This window comes from Psammomys obesus, unplaced genomic scaffold (assembly GCF_907164565.1).
Source record: "Psammomys obesus unplaced genomic scaffold, mPsaObe1.curated_primary_1811, whole genome shotgun sequence".
Taxonomy (NCBI): domain Eukaryota; kingdom Metazoa; phylum Chordata; class Mammalia; order Rodentia; family Muridae; genus Psammomys; species Psammomys obesus.
Window position 1 is genome coordinate 18,017,624 of NW_026596120.1, and position 21,895 is coordinate 18,039,518.

The following is a 21,895-nucleotide window of genomic DNA, read 5'->3' on the forward strand; positions in this document are numbered from 1 at the left end:
TCCTGCTTTACCACCCACACTCCGACCCTGACTCTGAAGCTGAAAACCTCCCCAGGAGGGCCCTTCTCAGATCACTGGGTTGTTGAGGGTGGGAAGGGACCCTCAATGCTCCATGTCCAGTCTAGGCAATCAGAACCATCAGGAGTGATAGCAAACGCCAATTGATCTCACCTTTAATCCCAGCACTCAGAGGCAGGTAGATCTCTGTGGACTAGCCTGCTCTACAGAGTGTCTCAGAGGGAAAAATCTGAGGGTAGTGCCCACAGCGTGGTGGTCTCTGCTCTCCCACAGTTGAGGCTAAGGCCCCTGGTCACACACCTGGGCGTCCAGTTCATTCAAGAATTTTTCTTCTGCATTACACGGGGGCCCTCTACAAAGCTAGAACATACAGTCAGGTCCATCCATTCAGGGGCACGGAGGAACAGCATTGGTCAAGCACAGGTCCTTCGTTCCAGTCCTCCAGCGGTGCCCCAGCTCCCGGCAAGCCACTGAACGATGAGGGGAGAGAAGCTAGGCCGCTGAGAGGGAAAGGGTTAAATCTTTATTCTCCTGCTTCGCAACCGCCCGGAAAGTGTGACTTAGGTTCCACCCCCGGAATTCTGATTGGCCTGAGCAAATGCACATCCTGGCGGTGGAGCGTGATGCCGGCCTCGTTCTCCCCAGGGCGCCACCTTGTAGCTGATGGTGGCCTCCCAGGCGGCTGTCCGGACAGAGGCACTCTAGCTGCCCTCTGAGGGCCATGGGGCTGCCCGATGGGTCCGGTGAGTTTCAGGGCGCCGCCCGAATTCCGCGTGTCCGCTAAACGCTAATAGTCCTGTGACTCCCGGCCTGGGGTCAGTTCAGAAAGGGAACTGCCAAATCCCCAGCAGGCATTTCCCGCCCGCAGAGCCTCGCTTTACCGCTTTGCCGATTTTCCGCTGGTGGTTGTCCGGCAGCAGCGAGGGATGGGGGCGGGATCCGGCGCGACCCTCGAAGGTTGTACTCAGAGTCCCTGGAGTGCTAACAAGGGGGCCGCAGGGAGGTGGCTGCCTGCCGTTGGGTCCAGGTCCAGGAGGTGTCCGGGCTGGGCGCCTTGGGACCGGGAGACAGACCGCTGCAGACAGGCTCTAGCCGGGCTGTGGATGAGCCGCTTGGGTGATGAGCGCTCCGCCGCTGCGGGCCCCTGTGCCCTCCCTTTGGGAGGTGCCAAGCATCAAGGCTCCGCCCCGTAGACGCGTGCCGCCTGATAAGGGGGGGGGAGCCCTTTAAGAAGACTTGAGCGCTCTCGAAGGAGGGGGAGAGGGGCCTCTGAGGTCTCCCGGAGTCTGCGGTGTAGAGACTCTCTGAAGATCTCCCTGCACCTGGTCTGCTCCCTCCTTCATCTTGGACACCCAGGTTAGAGGCTCTTCCCAGGTGAGTCCCTACCCCTCTGGTGGGGTCCTCTCCTCTGGTTATAGCCTCTGCTAGATCAGAACTCACTAGTGAAATATTTCCCAAGAGTCTAGCTGTAGTCTTCCCCGCATTCTACATTTGCCCCCTTGAAATGTATTTGCAGAAGAGAGTTGTATTCCGTATGGAGTGTCCCCCAGATCAGAGTCTCTTCTGAGAGAACTCTCCAGATGAGAACCATTTCCCTCCCCACCTCCTAGTCTCTGGGAAAGTCTTTCTCCCGCTCCGGCCAGATGAGCCATTGCAGTCCCCACACCCCAGGTCAGAACATGCCTGGCTGGCAAAGGCTTTAAGTTCCCTCTAGGTTGGATTGGCTTCTGAAAGCTGCTGTTCCCACAGGAAATTTCCCTACTTCACGTGGGAGCCTGCGGTCTAGGTGGAGGTGAGGGTTTGGAGCCTGAGGTCTAGGTGGAGGTGAGGGTTTGGAGCCTGAGGTCTAGGTGGAGGTGAGGGTTTGGAGCCTAAGGGTTTGGAGCCTAAGCCTGTCCTGAAGCTTAGGTAGTATTGCTTACAGACCCCTGGTTCGCTAGGTCTGTGAACACACTCTCAGCCAGCTAGGCAGGGCTTGGGGTGCAGCTGGAAAAGGGAGTGGACAGGAATTAACTCAGGGAGGGCAAGGGGCCAAGAGGCAGGGGCTAGGAGGTGCAGGCAGCCTGGACCTGGACCTGGACCTGGACCTGGACTTGCAGTGGTACTCAGGGCTGGGCAGCCACACCTGAGCTGGATGTGTAGGCCATGCTCATCCCGCTCTCCCTTCCCGAGAGACTTTGGCCCAGAAAGAGTTTTCCAGCAACCAAGGTTCAGATACTGCCCCTGTCTGGGTGTGAACATGGGGCTCTCAGGGACCAGAAGGGTTACATCTACCCTTGATCTCTGAGGCCAGAAATCTCAGGTATGTGACTCTGTGGTCGCAGGTAGAAGTGTAGGAAATGTCGGCCCAGGGGGCTCCTCATTGGATGTCTGTGGTCTTGCCCCTCCAGACCAAGGGCCACAACAGACACAGGCACTTCTGTCTGCAACACAAGAGATGGAGCTGCAAAGGCGAGACTACCATGTGGAGAGGCCATTGCTGAACCAGGAGCAACTAGAGGACCTGGGGCGCTGGAGCCCGGTGCCCAAGACCTACCAGTGGCGAACTTGGTTTCGGTATTGATGAGGGTAGAGGTCTGGCAGGGGTTCGGGGTTAGGGCCCAGGTGGTCCCATCTGTAACACATTGCCTGTGCTCTTAGATGCTCCCGTGCTCGGGCCTACGCTCTTCTGCTCCAGTACATTCCAGTCTTGGGCTGGTTACCCCGCTATCCCGTGCGTGAGTGGCTCCTGGGAGATCTATTATCGGGCCTGAGTGTCGCCATCATGCAGCTTCCGCAGGGTGAGCTACCTTTAATGACTGTAAACTCGGCGGTCTGTGAAAGGACAAACCAAGAGCCATGACCTCTGCTCTTGGAACTATGGCCCCTGAGCCCAGGGTTTGGATTCTCCTACCGTTTTGAGACCGTCTTCTCCAAGTCTGCATTGCTACCATTCTACCTCCAGGCTTGGCCTATGCCCTCTTGGCGGGATTGCCTCCTATGTTTGGCCTGTACAGCTCTTTCTACCCGGTCTTCGTGTACTTCCTGTTTGGTACCTCTCGACACATCTCTGTGGGTAAGTGGAGTCAGGCCTACCTTGTCACAGAGTGTCTCTATCCCCTGTGGAGGGGAGGGGCAGGCTGGGTAGGGCAGAGCAGCGTGGGGAGAGAGCAGTGGAGCTAGGCCGCTGAGGATAGCCTATGGATCGCCCCTAGCAGTACTAGGAAACTGACCACGGGGCTTGGAGGTTTAGGAACTCTCAAAGCCCTGGCTTCAAGGTGAACGAGGCAAACGAGGTAGTCCATGGGGCCTGGAAGTTCCCACAGGCCTGTCTAGCCTGCCCACCCTTATCCCATTCTTGCTCTCAGAGAGCCTTTGTGTCACAGATCACTGGACACTGGTGAGGCAGGATGAGGAGATGAGATTAGTATCACTGACTAGCCTTAAGAGCAGGTGAGCTCAAGGTTAACTTCTGACCTTGGCCATGCCTAGCCAGTACTACCTCCATCTGTACAGCTGGAGTCCAAGGGTATGTATTCAGAATGGGATGTCTGCTGGCCTCTCTCAATTAAGACCAGGGCTCCAGGGCAGGACAGCACCCTCCTGCCTCCAGACCTTCCCTGTCCTGCCCCTGCAGGGACCTTTGCTGTAATGTCTGTGATGGTGGGCAGTGTGACAGAATCCCTGACTGAAGATGAGGCCTTCCTGCAAGGCTTGAACGCCACAGTTGATGACGCCCGCGTGCAGGTGGCCTACACGCTCAGTTTCCTGGTTGGCCTCTTCCAGGTAGGGAACAGCCATCCCCTTGGCGTCACTTATATCCCCCTCCAATCCCACCTTCCCTTAGCTGTGCCTATGACCTCAGCCTCCCCCGCTGACTTTCCCTGGCCGCCCAACAGGTGGGGCTGGGCCTGGTTCAGTTCGGCTTCGTGGTCACCTACCTGTCGGAGCCTCTGGTCCGCAGCTACACCACGGCGGCGTCTGTGCAAGTCCTCATCTCACAGCTCAAGTATGTGTTTGGTGTCAAACCGAGAAGTCACTCTGGGCCGCTGTCCGTTATCTATGTGAGTGAGGGTGGGAGCAAGGGAGGGGCCGGCAGGCGGTGCCCCGTGACCTCGAATGCTGGCCGTAACACCGTTTCTCCTCAGACAGTGCTGGAGGTCTGCGCACAGCTGCCGGAGACTGTGCCCGGCACCGTGATCACGGCGTTCGTGGCAGGAGTGGTGCTTGTGCTGGTGAAACTGTTGAATGAAAAGTTGCAGCGACATCTGCCCTTGCCCATACCTGGGGAACTGCTCACGGTTCGGAGCCCGTGGGGGGGATGGGGGGCAGGGCAGAAGGGCGAGTGAGGGCGGAGCTGGCTGGTCTACAGCCTCAGGGTGTTTGAGGGCCAGCTGGAGTGAGCTCGGTAAGGGTTCTGGGGTGTTGGGGAGAGACTACAACAGAAAGCCCTATATTGGCTTCTTTATTGGTGTAAGAAGTATAGCGGCACTTCTTCAAACAGTAATGCTCATCTCTCACCCTACCTACAACTTCCCATTCCTCAGAAAAAGATTTTGTCCCCCCAAATGGTTCACCTTTCTCCCTGTGATACCTCCAGTGCCTCCCTCCCCTGACTCTGTCCTGTCCCCACAGCTCATCGGGGCCACTGGCATTTCCTATGGTGTGAAACTGAATGAGACATTCCAGGTGGACATTGTGGGCGACATCGCCACGGGGTAAGCTCTGGTTCTGTCAGAGACGTGGGGCAGCTAGAGCCAGGACCGTGCTCTGACCTCACAGTTGTGTCCCCCAGGCTGATACCGCCAGTGGCACCCAAGATAGAGTTGTTCGGAACGCTTGTGGGGAATGCCTTTGCCATTGCTGTGGTCGGCTTCGCCATTGCCATCTCCCTCGGGAAGATCTTTGCCCTGAGGCATGGCTACCGCGTGGACAGTAACCAGGTCTGTGCCGTGGCTATGTAGGGGTGTGCAGGTGTATGTGGGCCCAGATGGTAGGAATGAGCTAGAGTTAAGGGACAGGCTGGCCTTGTAAATGAATGATGGTAGAGGAACAGGGTGTTTGTGACAACAGCCAAATATTGGAGGCCACTGATTTGGCACGGGGTTTGGGAGTGTGTCAGCCAAGGCATGCCAGGAGAGTGGCCTGGTATCCCTGGTGAAACTCCTCACGCCACACTTCCCCACAGGAGCTGGTGGCCCTCGGCCTCAGTAACCTCATTGGAGGTTTCTTCCAATGCTTCCCCGTGAGCTGCTCCATGTCCCGGACCCTGGTACAGGAGAGCACCGGGGGCAACACACAGGTGGGCCTTGGGTGTGAGCATGCATGTGTGGGTCTCTGTTCGTCTGGATACGATTGCTGTGTCTGCCCGGGGGGGGGGGGGGGCGCCACTGCTGACCTTCATCCCCTGCTGACCCCTACCCCGCAGGTTGCTGGAGCCGTATCATCCCTCTTCATCCTCCTCATTATCCTCAAACTTGGGGAACTCTTCCGGGACCTGCCCAAGGTGAGCCTTCACCCCTCCCAGCCAGGCTTCAGGTCATGTCAGAGGCTCAGAGATACAAGGTTGAGCTTTTGGGATAAAATCTGGAACTAGATAGAGGTCAAAGATTAGAACTTTTTTTAGTTTGTGTCTTTGTTTGTTTTTCGAGACAGGATTTCTCTGTGTAGCCTTGGCTCTTCTGGAACTCACAGGGCTAAGTTCCAGAAACTGGCCTCAAACTCACAGGGATCTGTCTGCCTCTGTGTCCCAGAGTGCTGGGAGCTATAGGCGTGCGCCACCACCTCATTTAGATTAGAACTTCCTAATCAGCTCCAAGGGGTTAAGGTTGGTGTAGGTGGTAGTTGGTTATAGGCGGGGCTGGTCTGGGTGGGCGATACCTGGGTGGTTGAAGCCTCTAGGAACTCTCAACAACCCTGGTGACATTCTCCCTGCCTCAGGCCGTCCTGGCAGCCGTTATTATTGTGAACCTAAAGGGCATGATGAAGCAGTTCTCTGACATCTGCTATCTTTGGAAGGCAAATCGAGTGGACCTGGTGAGAAGCTTAGGAGCCCAGGCCTGGGCTTGGGGCCTTTCATGCCAGTAGACCCTTTGACCCCTGTCCTTTCACTATCAGCTAATCTGGCTGGTGACCTTTGTGGCCACAATTGTGCTGAACCTGGACATTGGCCTGGCAGTTTCCATAGTCTTCTCCCTGCTGCTCGTGGTGGTCCGAATGCAGCTGTGAGTCAACCATTTTTGATACTCCCAATTCCAGCTTGGTGAGGGTGTGAGTTTCACACTGGCTGTCCACAGCTTTCCTTACACCTCTGGGGGCACCCCAGGTTCCTCATTCCCCGCTCATGGTCTTTCCTTTGCCTCCTCTTTTTTTTTGCCCCCTCTTTTCAGGCCCCATTACTCTATCCTGGGGCAGGTGCCAGATACGGATATTTATAGAGACGTAGCAGAATACTCAGGGGTGAGTGGCAGGGGCTAAATGGAGGTGGGTGGGGCAGCTGAGACAAATGGGCCCTTTTTATCCCCTTTCACGTGAGCCAGAGCACCGGGAGGTGGACAGGGAAAGTGACTCAGTGGGTACCCTGTTATACAAATGTGAGGACCTGAGTTTGGGTCCCCAGCACCCACATAAGATGCCAGGAATGGCAGTGGGCACGTTCGTAACCCCGCTGCTCAGAAGGCAATGACAGGAGGATCTCTGGGTCCCACTGGCCAGTGAGCCTAGCCAGATGGTAAGCTCCAGATGCAGTAAGAGGCCCTGTCTCAAAGAGGAAGAGCCATAGAGAGGGTACCTAGTGTCACCTACTGACCTCTGCATGCAAGGTGCACAACTCCATACACACGCGCACACATATACACAACTCACACACACACACACACACACACACACACATGTGTGCACACACAGACACACACAAGGGGCTGAACGCACTTTGGCTTTGGCTCTTGGAATCTGAAGAGAGACGATTGGATTTGTGACCCTGTTCAGGGCATGATTTGATGGGATCAGTCTTGGAGATGGAAGCACAACCCTGGGTCAAGAGACTAGAGGAGCAGGGAGGTTTCCTGGTCTGCTCAGTGGTAATACAAAGTCCTCAGTTGCTAGTTTACATTCTCAAAAGCCTTGTGTCATGTTGTGGGAGCAAAGGTCTGAATAAAATAAGCTTTCACCTTGGCCCATAGCCTTGAAGGTATAAGTAGAATAAAGAGTAGAATGAGGGCCCTGGTTGTGGGAGAAGATGTGAAGGGAGCCAGCTGCGTGTGGCTGGGAGGTGGCCTCATGTGGTACAGGCCCAAATGCCCAGGAAAGCACTGGGCTGTGGCTGAGATGGAGCGAGAACTGGGGGAAAGTGTGTAGAATGGCAGCTTAGTGCGGTTCTCCTGTCTGCGTACAGAAGGCAGCATAGGACAGGGGTGGATGGCCCCAGAACAGAGCCAAACCTCGAAACCTGGAAGACAGGGACAGGGAGGGGCAAGACCCGCACGTGGGGAGCAAGGGTGATGTGGCTAGGCTTTGGCCCAGACTCCTGGAGGGGTATCAGCCACAGGCTGGGGGCAGGGGGTAGCAGGCTCCCTAAGAGAGGAAAGCTGAGTGGAGAGGATAACAGTGGAAAGCCAGGAAGGCTCAGCCACCTTGGCTGCACCTCATCTCCAGGCCAAAGAGGTCCCTGGCGTGATGGTCTTCCGTTCCTCGGCCACCATGTACTTTGCCAACGCTGAGTTCTACAGTGACTCACTGAAAAAGAAGGTGAGGCCGGGGTGTCCCTGCTTGGTCTATGTGCGGGTTCTAAATATCCTTTCTCCAGTGTACCAACCTCCGCCTCTGACCGTGTCTCTAGTGTGGTGTGGATGTTGACCGCCTCATCGCCCAGAAAAGGAAACGAATCAAAAAGCAGCAGATGAAGATGAAGCGAATGAAGAAAGCCAAGAAGTCCCAGAAACAGGTGGGGTTCTCTCTCAGCAGCAACCTCTTGGCCCAGCCTTATTGGGGACCTAACCCTGACCCCAGCCCTTCCCTGATGGTTTGGCCTTTCTCCCACTCTGGTCCTTGTCCCATTTCCTCACCCCTGTCGTTTCTCCTCCCCGCTCTTTTCCCCTTCACTCTCTCCCTCAGCACCCCAGGGACCCTGCTTCAGCGGCGGGAAGGGCAAGCTCTGGAGATGTATTCCTCCCCTGTGTCAGTCGCAGTGAACCACAACAGATCTCGTTCATTGTCACAACTTCTCAGGCCTGCAGCCTAGGTCCTGATGTATCTCCTTGCCTAAAGCCAAGGACAATCCCAGGTCTACCTGGCATGGTTGTCATATGGCACTTGGGATAGCTCTCTCATCATCCCTCTTTCCTCCCAGGCTGCCTCTTCCAACATCTCCTCAGTTTCTGTCAACGTCAAGACCAGCTTCGAAGACATCAAAAGCAATGACGTGGAGGGCTCTGAGGCCAAGGTGAGGCTAGAAGTGGGAGGAGGGGCCAGCCAAGAACTGCAGGGGTGTGGGTACATGTTGCGTGAGGAAAGCCGTGACCTGCAGGTTTGAAGGTCGAGCTCCCCTGGCTCTTGTCTATAGTCTCAGACTGAGCTAGCTGTTAGACAGGTAACAAGACTGCACAGTCTATGCTCATGGAGAGAGGGAAGGGCTTGGGAATGTTGGGCAAATCTAGGGGTCAAGAGGGATACCAAGTTCAACTAAAGGTCCAGATGGGTCCGGGTTTAAGGTGTGTATGAATGAGTTGTGAGCACTCATGGATGCCTGTGGCCATCTCGTCTGTACTTAGGCGCCTTCCACTTTACTCTGTTTGGCTAAGCATGATCTCTCAGCACCCTCCTTTCTCGTGTCTATTAATCTTTGGTCCAGGAAGTAATAGAACAGTTTGTGCATGTTGGGGTATGCTTTCCTGTGCCCCTACATGTCTCTCCTATCACACCATGTCCATGACTTTAAGTGTCCATGCATGCCTCCATATATCTGCATATTTGCATGCATGTATCAGCCTGACTCTGTGTGTCCCTGTATACTATGTGGCTGCCTTTGCTCCGTCATGGATGGCCCTTTAGTACATCTGGATCCCCTGAAGGAATTTTAATGGCTGCTCTGGCAAGAGATCACATCCGAAGACCTTCTAGGTCTATGTGATCCGGCTGGAATACAAACATGCCCTTAATGCAGAAGACACAGACAAGCAGATCTAAGTTCAAGGCCAGCCTGGTATGGAGCAAGTTTCAGGTAAAGAAAAGCTTAGGTCCAGATGTGGTAGCACAATGCCTTTTATTTTATTTTTTTAATTTATTTCTTTTTAGGTACATTTGGTGTTTGGCATACATATATGTCTGTGTGAGGGCGTTGGATTGACTGGAGTTTGAGTTACAGACCAGACAGTTGTGAGCTGCCATATGGGTGCTAGGAATTGAACCAGGGTCCTCTGGAAGAGCAGCCAATGTTCTTAACCACTGAGCCATCTCTCCAGTGGAACATGCTTTTAATCCCAAACAATGAAAGTAAAGTTAATTTGTAGAAGGAAGCACCCATGTTTGAAAGTGATGTCTAACTGAGTGGCAGAAAAAGTGACTAATCAAAGACAGATTTGATGAAATAGGATATGCCCAACTCTCACCAGAAGGGAGAGGAAAGGGAAGCTACTTAAGGAGCAATGCAGAGAGAGGAGGCAGTTTTATTGGGACAATAATAGAGACACAGGTTGCAGAGAGAGAACTCAGGTGAAGACATAACGAGCCAGAGAAGGAGGAGTCCAGGAGTTAGTTTGAGCCCAAGTAGAGCAATTCAGAGGCCGAGAGAAAAGCCAGATTGAATAAATAAATAAATAAATAAATAAATAAATAAATAAATAAATAAATAAATAAATGGTAAATAAATGATAAATAAATGATAAATAATTAAATAGATCAGCTGGGAGAGGAATTTGGGCCAGAACAGCTGAGATAAAGCAGCCAGCCCAGAGCTCAGCAGTAAGTCTCAGAGGCTGGAAACAGCCTAGGCCTAGGTTAGACTGTATGGAGGCTGGAAGCTTCCAGGACCGGGCCTAGGTTAGCAGACAGAGGGAATAATCCTCTAACACAACAACTGAAACAGGCCAATACGAGTTTCTTTTCCACAGGTGCACCAAGGGGAGGCGCTGCAGGATGTAGTCGTCAACAATCAAGAAGACGACAAGGCCGCAACCGTGATTACACTGAAGTCCCTGGGCCTGCCCCAGCCAGGCTTCCACAGCCTCGTCCTAGACCTGAGCCCCCTCTCCTTTGTGGACACTGTGTGCATTAAGAACCTGAAGAACGTAAGGGGCTGTGGGCAGGCTAGGACCCCTCCAGCCTTCACGCTGACCCCATCGCTTGCCATGCGCCTTCTCCTCTCTGCGTTTCCCCACTGCTGCCCCCCTGAGGCAAGCCCTCTTTGTTGCTGCAGATTTTCCGTGACTTCCGGGAGATCGAAGTGGAGGTGTTCATCGCAGCCTGTTACAGTGCGTTGACGGGGGACGGCAGTAACGATCCAGGCAGAGGGTGGGAGTCTTCCGGTCAAGGGGCTTGTCAAACAGCATAAGGGGAGGCAGGAGTCAAGAGTAGGGCCAGGGAGATGGCTCAGTGGGTAAGAAGGCTTGCTGTTCACATGTGAGGACCTGAGTTCAAATCCCCAGCTCCCACATAAAATAAGCCAGACTGATATTGCATGCTGCTGGGTGCAGAGTTCCCAGGAGGTAGTTGGTCAGCCAGCGTAGTCAAAATAGAGCTTCAGGTTTAGTCAGAAACTGTCTCAAGGGAATAAGGTTGAGAGTGATAAGAACAGAACATCCGATGTCCTGCTGTGTCTTCTGGGTGCAAGCAATATACACACATACAGGAGCAACCGGGTTTCTAGTAAGTAGCCACAGGGGTCAAAGAATTCTAGGGGTGCGTAAGGACTAAGTGTCCTGGTGGATCTGAGTGTCAGCACCTGCTCCTTGCCCACAGGTCCTGTGGTCACCCAGCTTGAGGCTGGAAATTTCTTTGATGACTCTATCACTAAGCAGCATCTCTTTGCCTCTGTCCACGACGCTGTGACCTTTGCCCTCTACCACCGGAAATCTGGCTCTAACAGCCCTGTTTTGGTAAGCTGCCTCTGGACCACTGAGCAGTTTTTGTTAATCTGTTGCTTATCCCCACCCTGACCCCAACTCCAGGAAGCCCGGGCTATTGCCCAGGGCTCTGGCCACATTAAACCTATTGCTCTTCCCCTCCTGCCTGGAAGAAAGTCGTTTGTGGGCAGGAGCAGGGATTCATATATGTCCCTTGGAAACAAACAGGAACCTTCTCTCCTGCAGGCCACCAAACTCTGACTTTTCTGGAAGAGACTGCCTACCTCTGGAGGCCGTGACAGGTCACCCTCAGGAAACCCCCTGCCTCTGGGCCACCTCCAGGTGCTGCCTAGGACTCCAGTCTGTGTACATGCACATTCAGCTCATGGATGGATGTGTTCAGCGCTACAGGCCTGGGGCAGGGCTATTAAAGTCAGACTGGCTTTGCCTGGGTGCTGGAAGGGAGGTGATGAGTTTACAATTTTGGGAATAAATGTGTTTGTCCAATTTCAGGCTCTGCTGTGGCATGGTTAGGCGTGGTAGGGGTGTCAGGTGGTCCTCAGCTCAGACTCCCAATCTGTCTTATAAACTCTAAGATAGACAGAACTGGGGTGTAGGATTTGGGGAGGTCAGGGACAGGAAGAGGAGCAGAGGTAAAGCCTAAGCCAGGTTAGGATTTTACAAGCTCAAGGTTCTCTTCAGTTTCACACAGACAGCCCTTTAGCTCTAGCTGGAAAAATAAATGGAATCAAAAGGGTAGCGGAAGACTCAGAGATAGCCTGATCAAGAGGCAAGGCAGAGTTGGTGTTTCTGAGGGATGTAGAGTGAACTCCTGAGCCCCCAGCTAAAGATCAGAGCCATTCTGGGGTCTGCTGCTGGATTTAAAACTCACTGTTACAAATTGCCTGCTCGCAGTATTAGAGAGTGGGGATTGGCAGAACACCGTCAGCCAGGACGTGGTTGGTTTCTGGCATGAGACATCAACAGAGCACATGTTGGTCCTATGGGTCACTGACGCCGTGATGGGAGGGATAGGGCCGTGGGCTCCTGAGCAGTAAAAGCAATGGCAGCCTCGTGAGTTGCTTGGTGTGTTACACGTGGAAATGGCTAGAACAATGCAATATTCACATCACCTGCCCAGAACACGAGAATTTCGCTATTCATCAGGCCATGCTCTAGGCGCCAGGCCCAGTCCTAGACACTGGGCAAGTTCCCAACAGTAGACAGAGGCTCCCTGCCCTCCAAGTCACCCAGGCAAACTTGCCTGGCCCTATTTTTATCATGGCCTGTGCCCATGCCTGGCACCAAAGTGTTTACATGCCTCCCTTGCTCCCGCCAAAACCTCAGCCTAGGAAGGCAGAGCTTTTTGTTGGTTCTGTCACGCTCCATTCTGGCACTGGGTTGGAGTGGTTAGTAAATATTGTTTGAATGAAGACTTGGAGCCAGAGGCAGGCAGAATTCAAACAAAATCTTGTCAGGCTGGCTTTGGATAGGTGCTAGGAGGAAGCTGGTGTGTTTTTATAGTCTGAGAATAAGGATGATTGTGTAGGTGGCCAGAAACGCTCTAAAGAAAATAACTTAGAGTCATACTAGAAAGAGCAGCCTGTATCACCAAGGGGTGACTGCACACAAAGCTCTCTCTAACCTTGAAAAGGTGGCTTTCTAGAAGGGAAGCCATGCTCCCAGAACAAGGAAGGGTGCTGAGGAAGGCCTGGGTGAGACAGGGGCAGCAGCCAGCAGGAACCTTCAAGGAAGCCACACTTTCGAGTGCTTGCTGAGCACAGTACTGAGTGGAGCAGAGCGAACTGTGGGAGGCTGCCCTGAGCTGTTTTACCATCTTGGCAGTTGCTAGCCCCGTGGAGAACATTGACCTTAAAGGCAACGGGGCACTCAGATTAGGATGGAATGACGCTTGAGTTGGAGTCAAGCATGTTGTTTGCAAGTCAAGTCCGTTCAGACCTAGTCCTCCTGAGAGAATGTGACCCAGTCCCTAGGCCTGCAATATTTCAATCAGACCCCACATCCCATTGTCTGGCCAAGCTGTATTTTGAAAGGCTGTGGGCCTAGCTGGAACCTGGTGCCTCAGAGCTGGGCCTAGTCTTGGGGGAGGGGTGTTTGCCGGTTGCCAAGGTACCCGGGTTCCGACCTCTCGCAGTGGCCACAGCCATGCTGTACTCACTGTTCTTAGTGCCATCATTGTTTCTGCTGGCAATGCCTGTCCCCAGCCGTGCCTGGTCACGGCCCCTCTGGTACCAAGTAGGGCTGGACTTGCAGCCCTGGGGCTGCCAGCCAAATAGCCTGGATGACTGCACCTCCACTCTGGGCTGCCCTGGCTACTGGATGGCCCTGGGAGGAAATCGCATCTACCCCGTGGCTGGAATTACGATCACCACCACCATGATGTTGGTCGTCAGCCGTGTGCTGATGCACCGGTGGCGGTCTCAGGACCCTAAGGGTCAGGTGAGCACAGCCCTGTCCTGTCCCCTACCGTTCCTGCTTCTGCTCACGCCCCATGCCCCCACTCAGCCTCCCTCCCACCAGCCTGGCTTACGGCCCTGTGGGCCTCCTGCCTGAACTTGTCCTCACCCCTGTGTCCTACTCTTGCATCTCCATGGAACCTATGTCGACAACCAATCCATCCCTATCCATTTCTCAGGGTCAGTACTCTGACCCAACTGACCCCATTTCACACTCCCATTCTTCATTCAAGCCTCCACGGACCCCAGGACCACCTAGCCTCTGGTAGATCCACAGTACCCCGTCTCCCCACCCTCTCTCGTACTACCCCTTCTCTCTTCCCTCTGGCTCCATGGCTGCACCCCCTGGCCTCCTCCACTCTCATGCTGGTCCTTACCTCAGCTCCCACAGGTGACCTCTGGCTCCTGCAGACACTGGAAACGGCAGGCTACTGTCTCAGACCGCACCCTGGTCCTCAGGGTCCTCCATATGCTGGATGCCATCCTGCTCCACATTGAGAGCCACCTGCAACGGCTGGCTTCCCAGCAACTCCAAATAAAAGGGGCTCCCGCCCAGTCTGGGTGATCCTGTACATGCTTCTCTTCTTCTTTGTGTCTGTGGGACTGTCTAGGCCCTGCGGTCTCTCTCCACTGTTGGAGGCAGCAGGGCAGCTGGGCGGTGGTCCCTGGCACCACTGTCCCCCCACTGGGGCAGCACCCACTCCTTTGTTTCCAGTCATGCCCTTGTTTCACCTCAAGGAGGTGGGTGGGCTCACTCAGAACTTAAGACCCACCACCAGAAAGCACCTGGCTTGGGTTCCTTCTCCAGCTTTTCATATCTCTCCCAGAGGGGGTCACTGCTCTGGGTCCCCAGTAGTTGGGACTCCTTAAGATCCTTGACTCATATCCAACTTCCAAACTCTAACTCTATCCTCACTCCCAGCTCAGGCCCCTAGAGCCCTGAGCTCAGGCCGCTCAGGTATCCCTAGCTGCCTTTATTTGTGTGGCAACTTCAGACATTCTCTGGTGCCAGATTGACTCCAAGATCCCTGTCAAAAGAGTGAGAGTTGAACTACCTCAAAGGATCCTCATTCTTTTCCTCCCTTTCTCTACCGTGGATGATCCAGGTTGTGTGGGTCCCAGGGACTAGGCATTTTTATGGTACTGTGTTTTAGAAAAGGAAATTCCAATTACAAATTGGAAAAGCTTCCTGGGCCTTTTGGGAGGTCCACCAGTTCATCCCACAAGGCTTAAGGAACGCCTGCGGCTTGCAGCGGCACACTCACAGCGGGCGTGAGTACTACTCCAATGGACGCAGCACACCTGGCCCTTACTCACAAGTGGAAGAGGTGCTGACGGTGAAACAGCAAGTACCCTGCTGCAGAGAATGCTGCCCGGCTGTTGTCTGGAACCTTAAGGATTGAGAGGGATGATCAGAGGAGAGGCTCCGGTCGGAAGGACAGGCACATACAAGCAACTGGTAGAGACGCAGACCTCAGCCTGTGCTGGATCCAAGGTACCCCGACTTCAAGGGAAAGACGGAGCTGTGCAGAGCAGCAAGCGGTGACAGGGATCAGTGGCTCCTAGAGGGCGTGTGGCAGGCAGAATAAAGGGCCCCTCAAAAACAGCCACGTCCTAACGCCCAGCACAGTACGTGGCAGAAGAAATTTTACAGATGAAATTAGAGAGAATCGACTTAAATTAAGGAGTTTATTATGGGTAATTTCGGTGGACCCAAAATAAGAACAAAATAAAATGGAAAAACAAAAACAAAAACAAAAAAAAACAACAGGGGAGCGGAGTAGGAGGTAGAGTGATTCAGAGTAAGAGGTCTTTTGTTTTGCACTGGGGGCCAAAGAATTCAGGTGGCATCGGTGTCAGAAGCAGGGGCAATCAGGTCACAGCCTGGTAACAGTCACTTTAGATTGGAATGTGCCAACCTTCCCACAGAATCACTTGAGCGGGGTTTAAGGGTTCACAGAGACAGAAGCAACAACCACGGAGCCTGCATGGGTCCGAGCTACGCCATCTGCATGAATGTTAACGGTTGTGGGACTCCTAACAGTGAGAGTGGGGCTGCCTCTGGCTCTTTTGCCTGCTTTTAGGACCCTTTTTTCTCTACTGGTTCGCCTCACCCAGCTTAATATGCGGGTTTGTGCCTCGTCTACTGTAACTTGTGATACCATATTCAGTTGCTACCCCTGGGAAGCCTGCTCTTTATTTGAAGGGAAAATAGGACTCTGATCTTAGCTCAGTGGCACCTATATCAAATCTCTGACTACAGGATGGTGAGACGACAAACTATGAGGTGATAAACTTGTGTTGTTGTTTCTCCAGCGCCAGAGGCTGGATCTGGGGCTTCATGCGTGTAGGCGAACACTATCGCCGATCTCCGCCCCTTAGCCCAGGCCAGCTTGTTACTAAGGCAGCAACAGAGAAGTCATGGATATGAGCCAGGCAGAGTAGGAAATAGCTTTAGTCCTAGTACTGGGGGAACAGAGGCAGGAAGATCAAGAGTTTGTTAGCCCAGGCTACCTAGCAAGACTATCTCAAAACAAAGTCCCAGGTCAGCCTGGGCTACATGAGCCACTATCTTAAACAAAACTAAACCACAGACCGTAGTTTAGGAAGCACTGGGATCCATCCCTCCAGAACTCACAGCAGGGCTTCTTTTGGGTCCTGTCATCTCAATGAGCATTATAGCATCTGGGAGAGCAATGAAGCTGGTAAATCTGTGAGGCTCAGCTCTTTCAAAGTCTCACCCCAGCTGCACCCCTACAAGCTCCGCAGGTGCAGGGAGTTTAAAGAAACAATACTTTTTCCCCATCCTCTTCCACGTTAGCCATTTAAAGACAGCCTTCTTTCCCAGGTCACTAAGCGACCTCAAACAATGGAACAGTTTCTGCAGGCACACACAACAGAGAGTATGCGCTCTGGAAAGATAGCGTGGGATAGGGTGTCAGCTCATGCCTATAATCCGAGCCCTGGGAAAGTCACACACAAGTGCTGCCAGCTCTTAACAAGCAGAAGTCAGCAGCCCTTAAGGACCAGCAGCATGACACCTGATATTCAGGACGCGGGTTCTGGGAATACTGATACCAAGAACTAAAATCCTAAAGAGGGTCGGAGTACAGGCTGGAGTGATGGCTCCGTGGTTAAGAGTATATTCTGCTCTTGTAGAAGACCCGAGTGAGGTTCCCAGTGCCGACGACAGACAGCTCAAGACAGCCGGTAGCTCCACTACTCCACCAGGAAATCTAGCGCCCTTTTCTGGGCTCAGCAGGCCCCTGCACTCACTTGCGTTTGCGCGCACACACATCCACACACATATGCATGGAAAGAAAAGATATATTTTTCTTTTTTATTAATTAATTCATTAGCTTTACATCCCGATAGCAGCTTTCCCTTCCTTCTCTCCTCCCAGTCCCTCTCTCTCCCCTCCCCCACCCCCTCCTCTCTTTCTCCTCAGAAAAGGGGCGGCCTCCCATGGATATTGACCACCACCACCACCACCACCACCACCACCACCACCACCACCACCACCACCACCGGCCTAGGCATAACAAGTTGCAGTAGGACGAGGTGCGTCTTCTCCTATTGAGATTAGACAAGGCAGCCTTTTGTTTTCCAAAGGGCTGCTGGGTGGGTGCTTTGTGATCACAGGTTGAAGGCCAGCCTGATCACCTTCTCAGTTCCAGGCCCGTCAGGGCTGTACGGCGAGATCTTGTCTCAACCAAACCAAATAAATAGAAATGGGGGGGGAAATGTTTTTTTTAAAGGAAACTGATGAAGCGCTTGTATGAAGAGCAGAGTTTGCATCTCCAGAACCCAGGTAAATGCAGGCCTAGCAAGGCGACCCGTGGGGACCTCCAGGGCAACACTAGACTCAGCTGTAATGGGGTGGACTCTGGAGTCAGTACATAAGGCAAAGCGTGACCAAGGACATCAGCTGCCTCAGGTCTCGCCTGTGCACGCAGGCACACATACACGCAGTTTGGGGGAGAACCACTAAGAACATATTAAAAGAAAAAAGGGAATCAAAATGGTCTATTTCAAAAAAATTCCAAAAAGGAAAGGGTCCTGTGACATGGATACGGGACAAAGGCATTTGCTGCCCAGCCTGACACACCAGCTGGATCCCCAAAACTCAAGTGGTAGAGAGAACCAGCTACTGACAGTTGTGCTCTGGTGGGTGCCCACTTGGATTCATACCTTTAACCTTCGAGCCATGCTTCGGACTCCATATTGAATTTCTGATGCAAGGGAAAGTGGGTGAGCCTTGAAGATCATTGGGTGAGTGAAATCAGCCACATACAAGAGGACAAACGCTGTAGTATCGCTCTTATCTGAGGCACCTAGAGACAGAAAGTACACTAGAGGTGACCAGGGGCTAGAGAGAGGAGAAAATGAAAAAGGACACAGTGGTTAGAGTTTCTATCTGGAATGGCAAACATTTTAGACATGGGAAAGGGTGATGGTTGCTTAACACTGTGAAGGTGATTCATTGCAGTTAAAGCATTCAGGGCCCGGGCTGGAGGAGCGTTCAGTAGCAGAGTGCCTGCTTAGAGTAGGGGCTTGCCCTAAGTTTGACTCCCCAGCGCTGTTCCCCAAATAGTCATGATGCAAAGTTTTTTTGTGTATTGTGATCACAATACACGTATTGTGATATATGTTTATATATACATATATAGTTTCTATAGACACATGTATGAACATACACATACACACCTATATGCATGCATATATACAGAGTATGTATATACATATATATGTATATATTTGCTGTTTTGTTTTCCGATGGGCTCTTACTGTATAGCCCTGGCTGGGCTGGAAATGCCTTGCAGATCAGGCTGTCCTCAAAGGCCCAGAGATTCGGCTTCCTCCAACTTCTGAGTGCTGCTGTTGAAGGTGTGTACCATCATGCCTGGCCCTGTTGTGCATATTTTGCTACAAGGCCTTACTATGGTGTTCAGGCTAGCCTCAAGCCCACAATCGTACTGCCTCTGCTTCTACAGTGATGGAATTAAAGATATGCACCATTATGTCTAAGAATCAAGTCATTGTTGTTGTTGTTGTTATTATTGAGACAGGCTCTCATTGACCCCAGGTTTTCCCTGAACTCACTACATACCTGAGGGTGGCCTTGAACTTCTGGTTTTCTCGCCTCTACCTTTCAAAGGCTGGGATTATAGGTATGTGCCACCACTGTTTTTACATGGTGCCGGGTTTTGAGCCCAGAGCTTTGTGCATGGTAGAAAAGCACCACACCAACTAGGCTACATCCTCAGCCCCTGTCTGTTTGTTTGCTTGCTTGCTTGCTTGCTTGTTAGTTTGGGACAGGATCTCACTCATTAGCCCTGGCTGACACAGAGCTCAATGTGTAAGTCCAGCTAGCCTCAAATTTTGGTGATCCTCCTGCCTCAGCTATGCAGATGCTGATTCTGGGCCTGCACTACCACACCTGGAATAAAAAGCCTGGCATGTGGCAACAGGAGCAAACCTTTGAGCCCATTATGTTAAGTCAAATAAATTAACATGAAAGGACTCTGCCTGTGTGAGGCATTAGAACAGGCAGCCATAAAGATAGAAAGCAGAAAAGGACATCTGGGACAGAGAAAACAGTGATTGCTTAATGGGTCAGAGTTTCTGTTGGGGATGATGAAAAAAGTCCCGGAAATAGTGGTGATGGTTACACAACATTGCAGATGAATTTAATACCAACAGGTTATGCCCAGGCCTCACCAGTGGTGGGACTGCAAGATCCTGTCCTGGATATTTTAACAGAAAAATCTAGAACAGGTGAATGAAAGTGTGAAACCGATGTACCAAAGCAGTGCCTTGTGCCTGTAACCCCGGCACTTTCGAGGTAGAGGCAGGAGCTGCAGGAATCCAGCGTTTGAATCCTTGGCTATGGGGCCAGCCTGGACTGCAGGAGACCCTGTCTCCAAAAGGAGTAAGGTCAGTGCCAGGGCCTCCCAAACATACCTGGTGATGGGTTTGGGAGCCCCAGGGGGATAAAGTGGGCCTCACTGACAGATGGAGAAAGGAAGTCTGGTCAGGAAATGGGCTTCAAAATCCAGTTTGCCGTGGGTATGTGGGAGCATTTGACCTCGCTTTACTCCTTACACCCAATAAATTAGAGAAGATCGATTAATGAGTCACTAATGACTTGACAAATCATTACAGCAGCCGCTTGACCTCTGTCTGCTTATACTTCAACCTGCAGTAACTTTCCTTCCTTTTGCTCTTATCCCCCCACACCCCAGACAGGGTTTCTTTGTGTAGCCCTGGTTGTCCTAGAACTCGCTTTGTAGACCAGGCTGGCTTCACACTCAGAGATCCACCTGTGCTGGGCTTACAGGGCGTGAGCTTCACTTTGTTATTTTTGACCCCAGCTGAAGGCCATACCCAGGGCCTTGTTCTAACCGCTGAGCTCTTACATTCTTTTGGTCCCCTTTTCCATGATGTTCCTGGAGCCTGGGAGGAGGTGATGTAGATGTCTCATTTTAGGGCTAAGCACTCAAGAGTTACTTTTCACTGTTTGTGAGTCTCTGCTTTAACTGCTAGGCACTGTAAACAGAAGTTTATCTGACCAAGGCCAAGTCTAGTCTAGGGGCATAAATACCAATATTTAGAAAGTACTTTGACTACATGTCCATTTAACAAAATATAAATATTAAGTTTTTCTTTAAGGCCTGTAACCATCTCAACTATGGGCTTTTTATATATTTATTTTTAAATCTGTTTTTGTTTTTTGAGACAGGATTTCTCCATACAGCCCTGACTGTCCTAGAACTCACAGAGATCTGCCTGTCTCTGCTGGAATTAAAGGTGTGTGCCACCATGCCCAGCTTAGCCATGGGCTTTTTAAAGTAAGATTTATTTATTTTATTTTATATGTATATATTGTTTTTGTTGGGCCCAGCATGAGCCTAATTTCCAGAAGGATAAAGAGAACTCAGGAGACCAGATCTCATCCATGCAAAATCGCAAGAGGTTTATTTTAACCATTGCACGATAGGGTCACCCCTGCTGGTCAGCAAGGAGTGGCACTGGGAGACAAAGGCCTGGGGTTTTTAAAGGACAAGGCAAGGCGCAGGAATTTTTAGGGGTTGCAGTCTTGGCAATTCAGGATTGGATGAGTAAGATAATTGGTTAGTCTTAGGTGCTCAAGCTTGGCCAGTCCTGCCAAGTGTGGATGCAGCTGCAATTAAAGGTGGGGGTGGTTAGCTCATCCTTGAAGATTGGGGCTTCGGGCTTTTGGCCGGAGGTCAGGGGCTACTCAGAAGAAGGATTGAGGCCATCTGGGTTGGTTGCTAAGGAACACTATCTCGAAGACAAGGGTCTGGTCATTCTTTTTGCTGAGTGAAGGTCATTGCTTGCTCACTTTTTTATCTCTGTCCTCACAGATGGCCAGGGTCACATTCCTCCGTTCTCTGGAAAGGTACTACGAAGCTTTAGCTTAACCTGGACCTAAAACTCAAAACTATAGGCTTTAGAAGACATACAGGTAACAAAGTTAGTCTGATCCTTTCACTTTGCCTACACGTATGTTTGTGCGTACCATGTGTGTGCCTGTTGCTCGGAGGTCAGAGGAAGGCACTGGATCCCTGGAACTGGGGTTACAGTCGGTTGTGAGCTGCCATGCATATCCTAGACATCAAAGCTGGGCCCTCTGCAAGAGCAACAAGGGCTCTCGTAACTTCTGAGCCATCTCTCCAGCCCACAGAGTTTTGAGCAGGTTACAGACTCGAACATGAATTTCTGAACTCAAATCCAATCAGAAAATGCTTAATTACTCTCAAAGTAATAGCCTCTATTGTGCCACACTTTTTAATGAGGTTTTAAAAATATTTATTATCATTTTCTGTGCACTTTTTCCATGCCTGATGCCTGAAGAGGTCAGAGGAGGTTGTCAGACAGTAAGGTAACTCCGTTTAAAACCTTGTCTCAAAAAAAAAAAGTAAATAAAATTATTCTAAAAATTGGAAGAGAATTTTCAGAAAGACGGGAGAAGAGCGAGGAGCCAAGGATAACCCCTAGGTTTTAAATTTTACTTTATTGGATTTTTCGAGAGAGAGAGTTTCTGTGTGTATTCTTGGCTGTCTTGGAACTCTGTAGACTAGACCTCAAATTCACAGAGATCCACCTGCCTCTGCCTCCCCCGGCATGATGGAATCAAAGTTGTGTGATACCAGCACCCGGCTTCTCTTTCTTTTTTAAGGCAAGATCTTGTAGCTCTGGATGGCCTATGTAAACCACGCTGGCCTTGAACTTCCAGTGATTTTCCTGCTTCTGAATCACAAGGTGTTGGCCACCAATTTGTTGCTGGGTTCTTAATATTTAATATTGATTCATATCATTATAAATATCCCTCAGCCCTCT

General features: G+C 51.7%; 2 protein-coding genes across 4 annotated transcripts; both read left to right on the top strand.

Moving 5' to 3' along the window:
* Positions 1-630: 630 nt before the first annotated feature.
* Slc26a6 (solute carrier family 26 member 6) lies at positions 631-11,561 on the top strand. 3 transcript variants are annotated; one of them, XM_055629712.1, is made up of 21 exons: positions 631-761; positions 2,409-2,574; positions 2,659-2,798; positions 2,963-3,073; positions 3,635-3,783; positions 3,897-4,061; positions 4,146-4,298; positions 4,633-4,715; positions 4,793-4,940; positions 5,186-5,299; positions 5,426-5,503; positions 5,938-6,033; positions 6,115-6,221; positions 6,387-6,456; positions 7,651-7,743; positions 7,835-7,939; positions 8,345-8,437; positions 10,104-10,280; positions 10,409-10,463; positions 10,951-11,087; positions 11,301-11,561. In XM_055629712.1, exons 1-21 carry the CDS (start codon positions 740-742, stop codon positions 11,313-11,315), a joined length of 2,277 nt encoding a protein of 758 aa, XP_055485687.1. In that variant the 5' UTR covers positions 631-739; the 3' UTR covers positions 11,316-11,561. The 3 variants fall into 3 exon arrangements, with proteins under 3 accessions (XP_055485687.1, XP_055485688.1, XP_055485689.1); XM_055629713.1 differs by lacking the exon at positions 631-761 and adding an exon at positions 1,249-1,392; XM_055629714.1 differs by lacking the exon at positions 631-761 and adding an exon at positions 2,132-2,320.
* Positions 11,562-11,623: 62 nt separating this feature from the next.
* On the top strand, positions 11,624-14,686 carry Tmem89 (transmembrane protein 89). The gene is made up of 2 exons (XM_055629715.1): positions 11,624-13,514; positions 13,914-14,686. The coding sequence occupies exons 1-2, from the start codon at positions 13,221-13,223 to the stop codon at positions 14,094-14,096; spliced, it is 477 nt and encodes a 158-aa protein (XP_055485690.1). The 5' UTR covers positions 11,624-13,220; the 3' UTR covers positions 14,097-14,686.
* Positions 14,687-21,895: the final 7,209 nt, after the last annotated feature.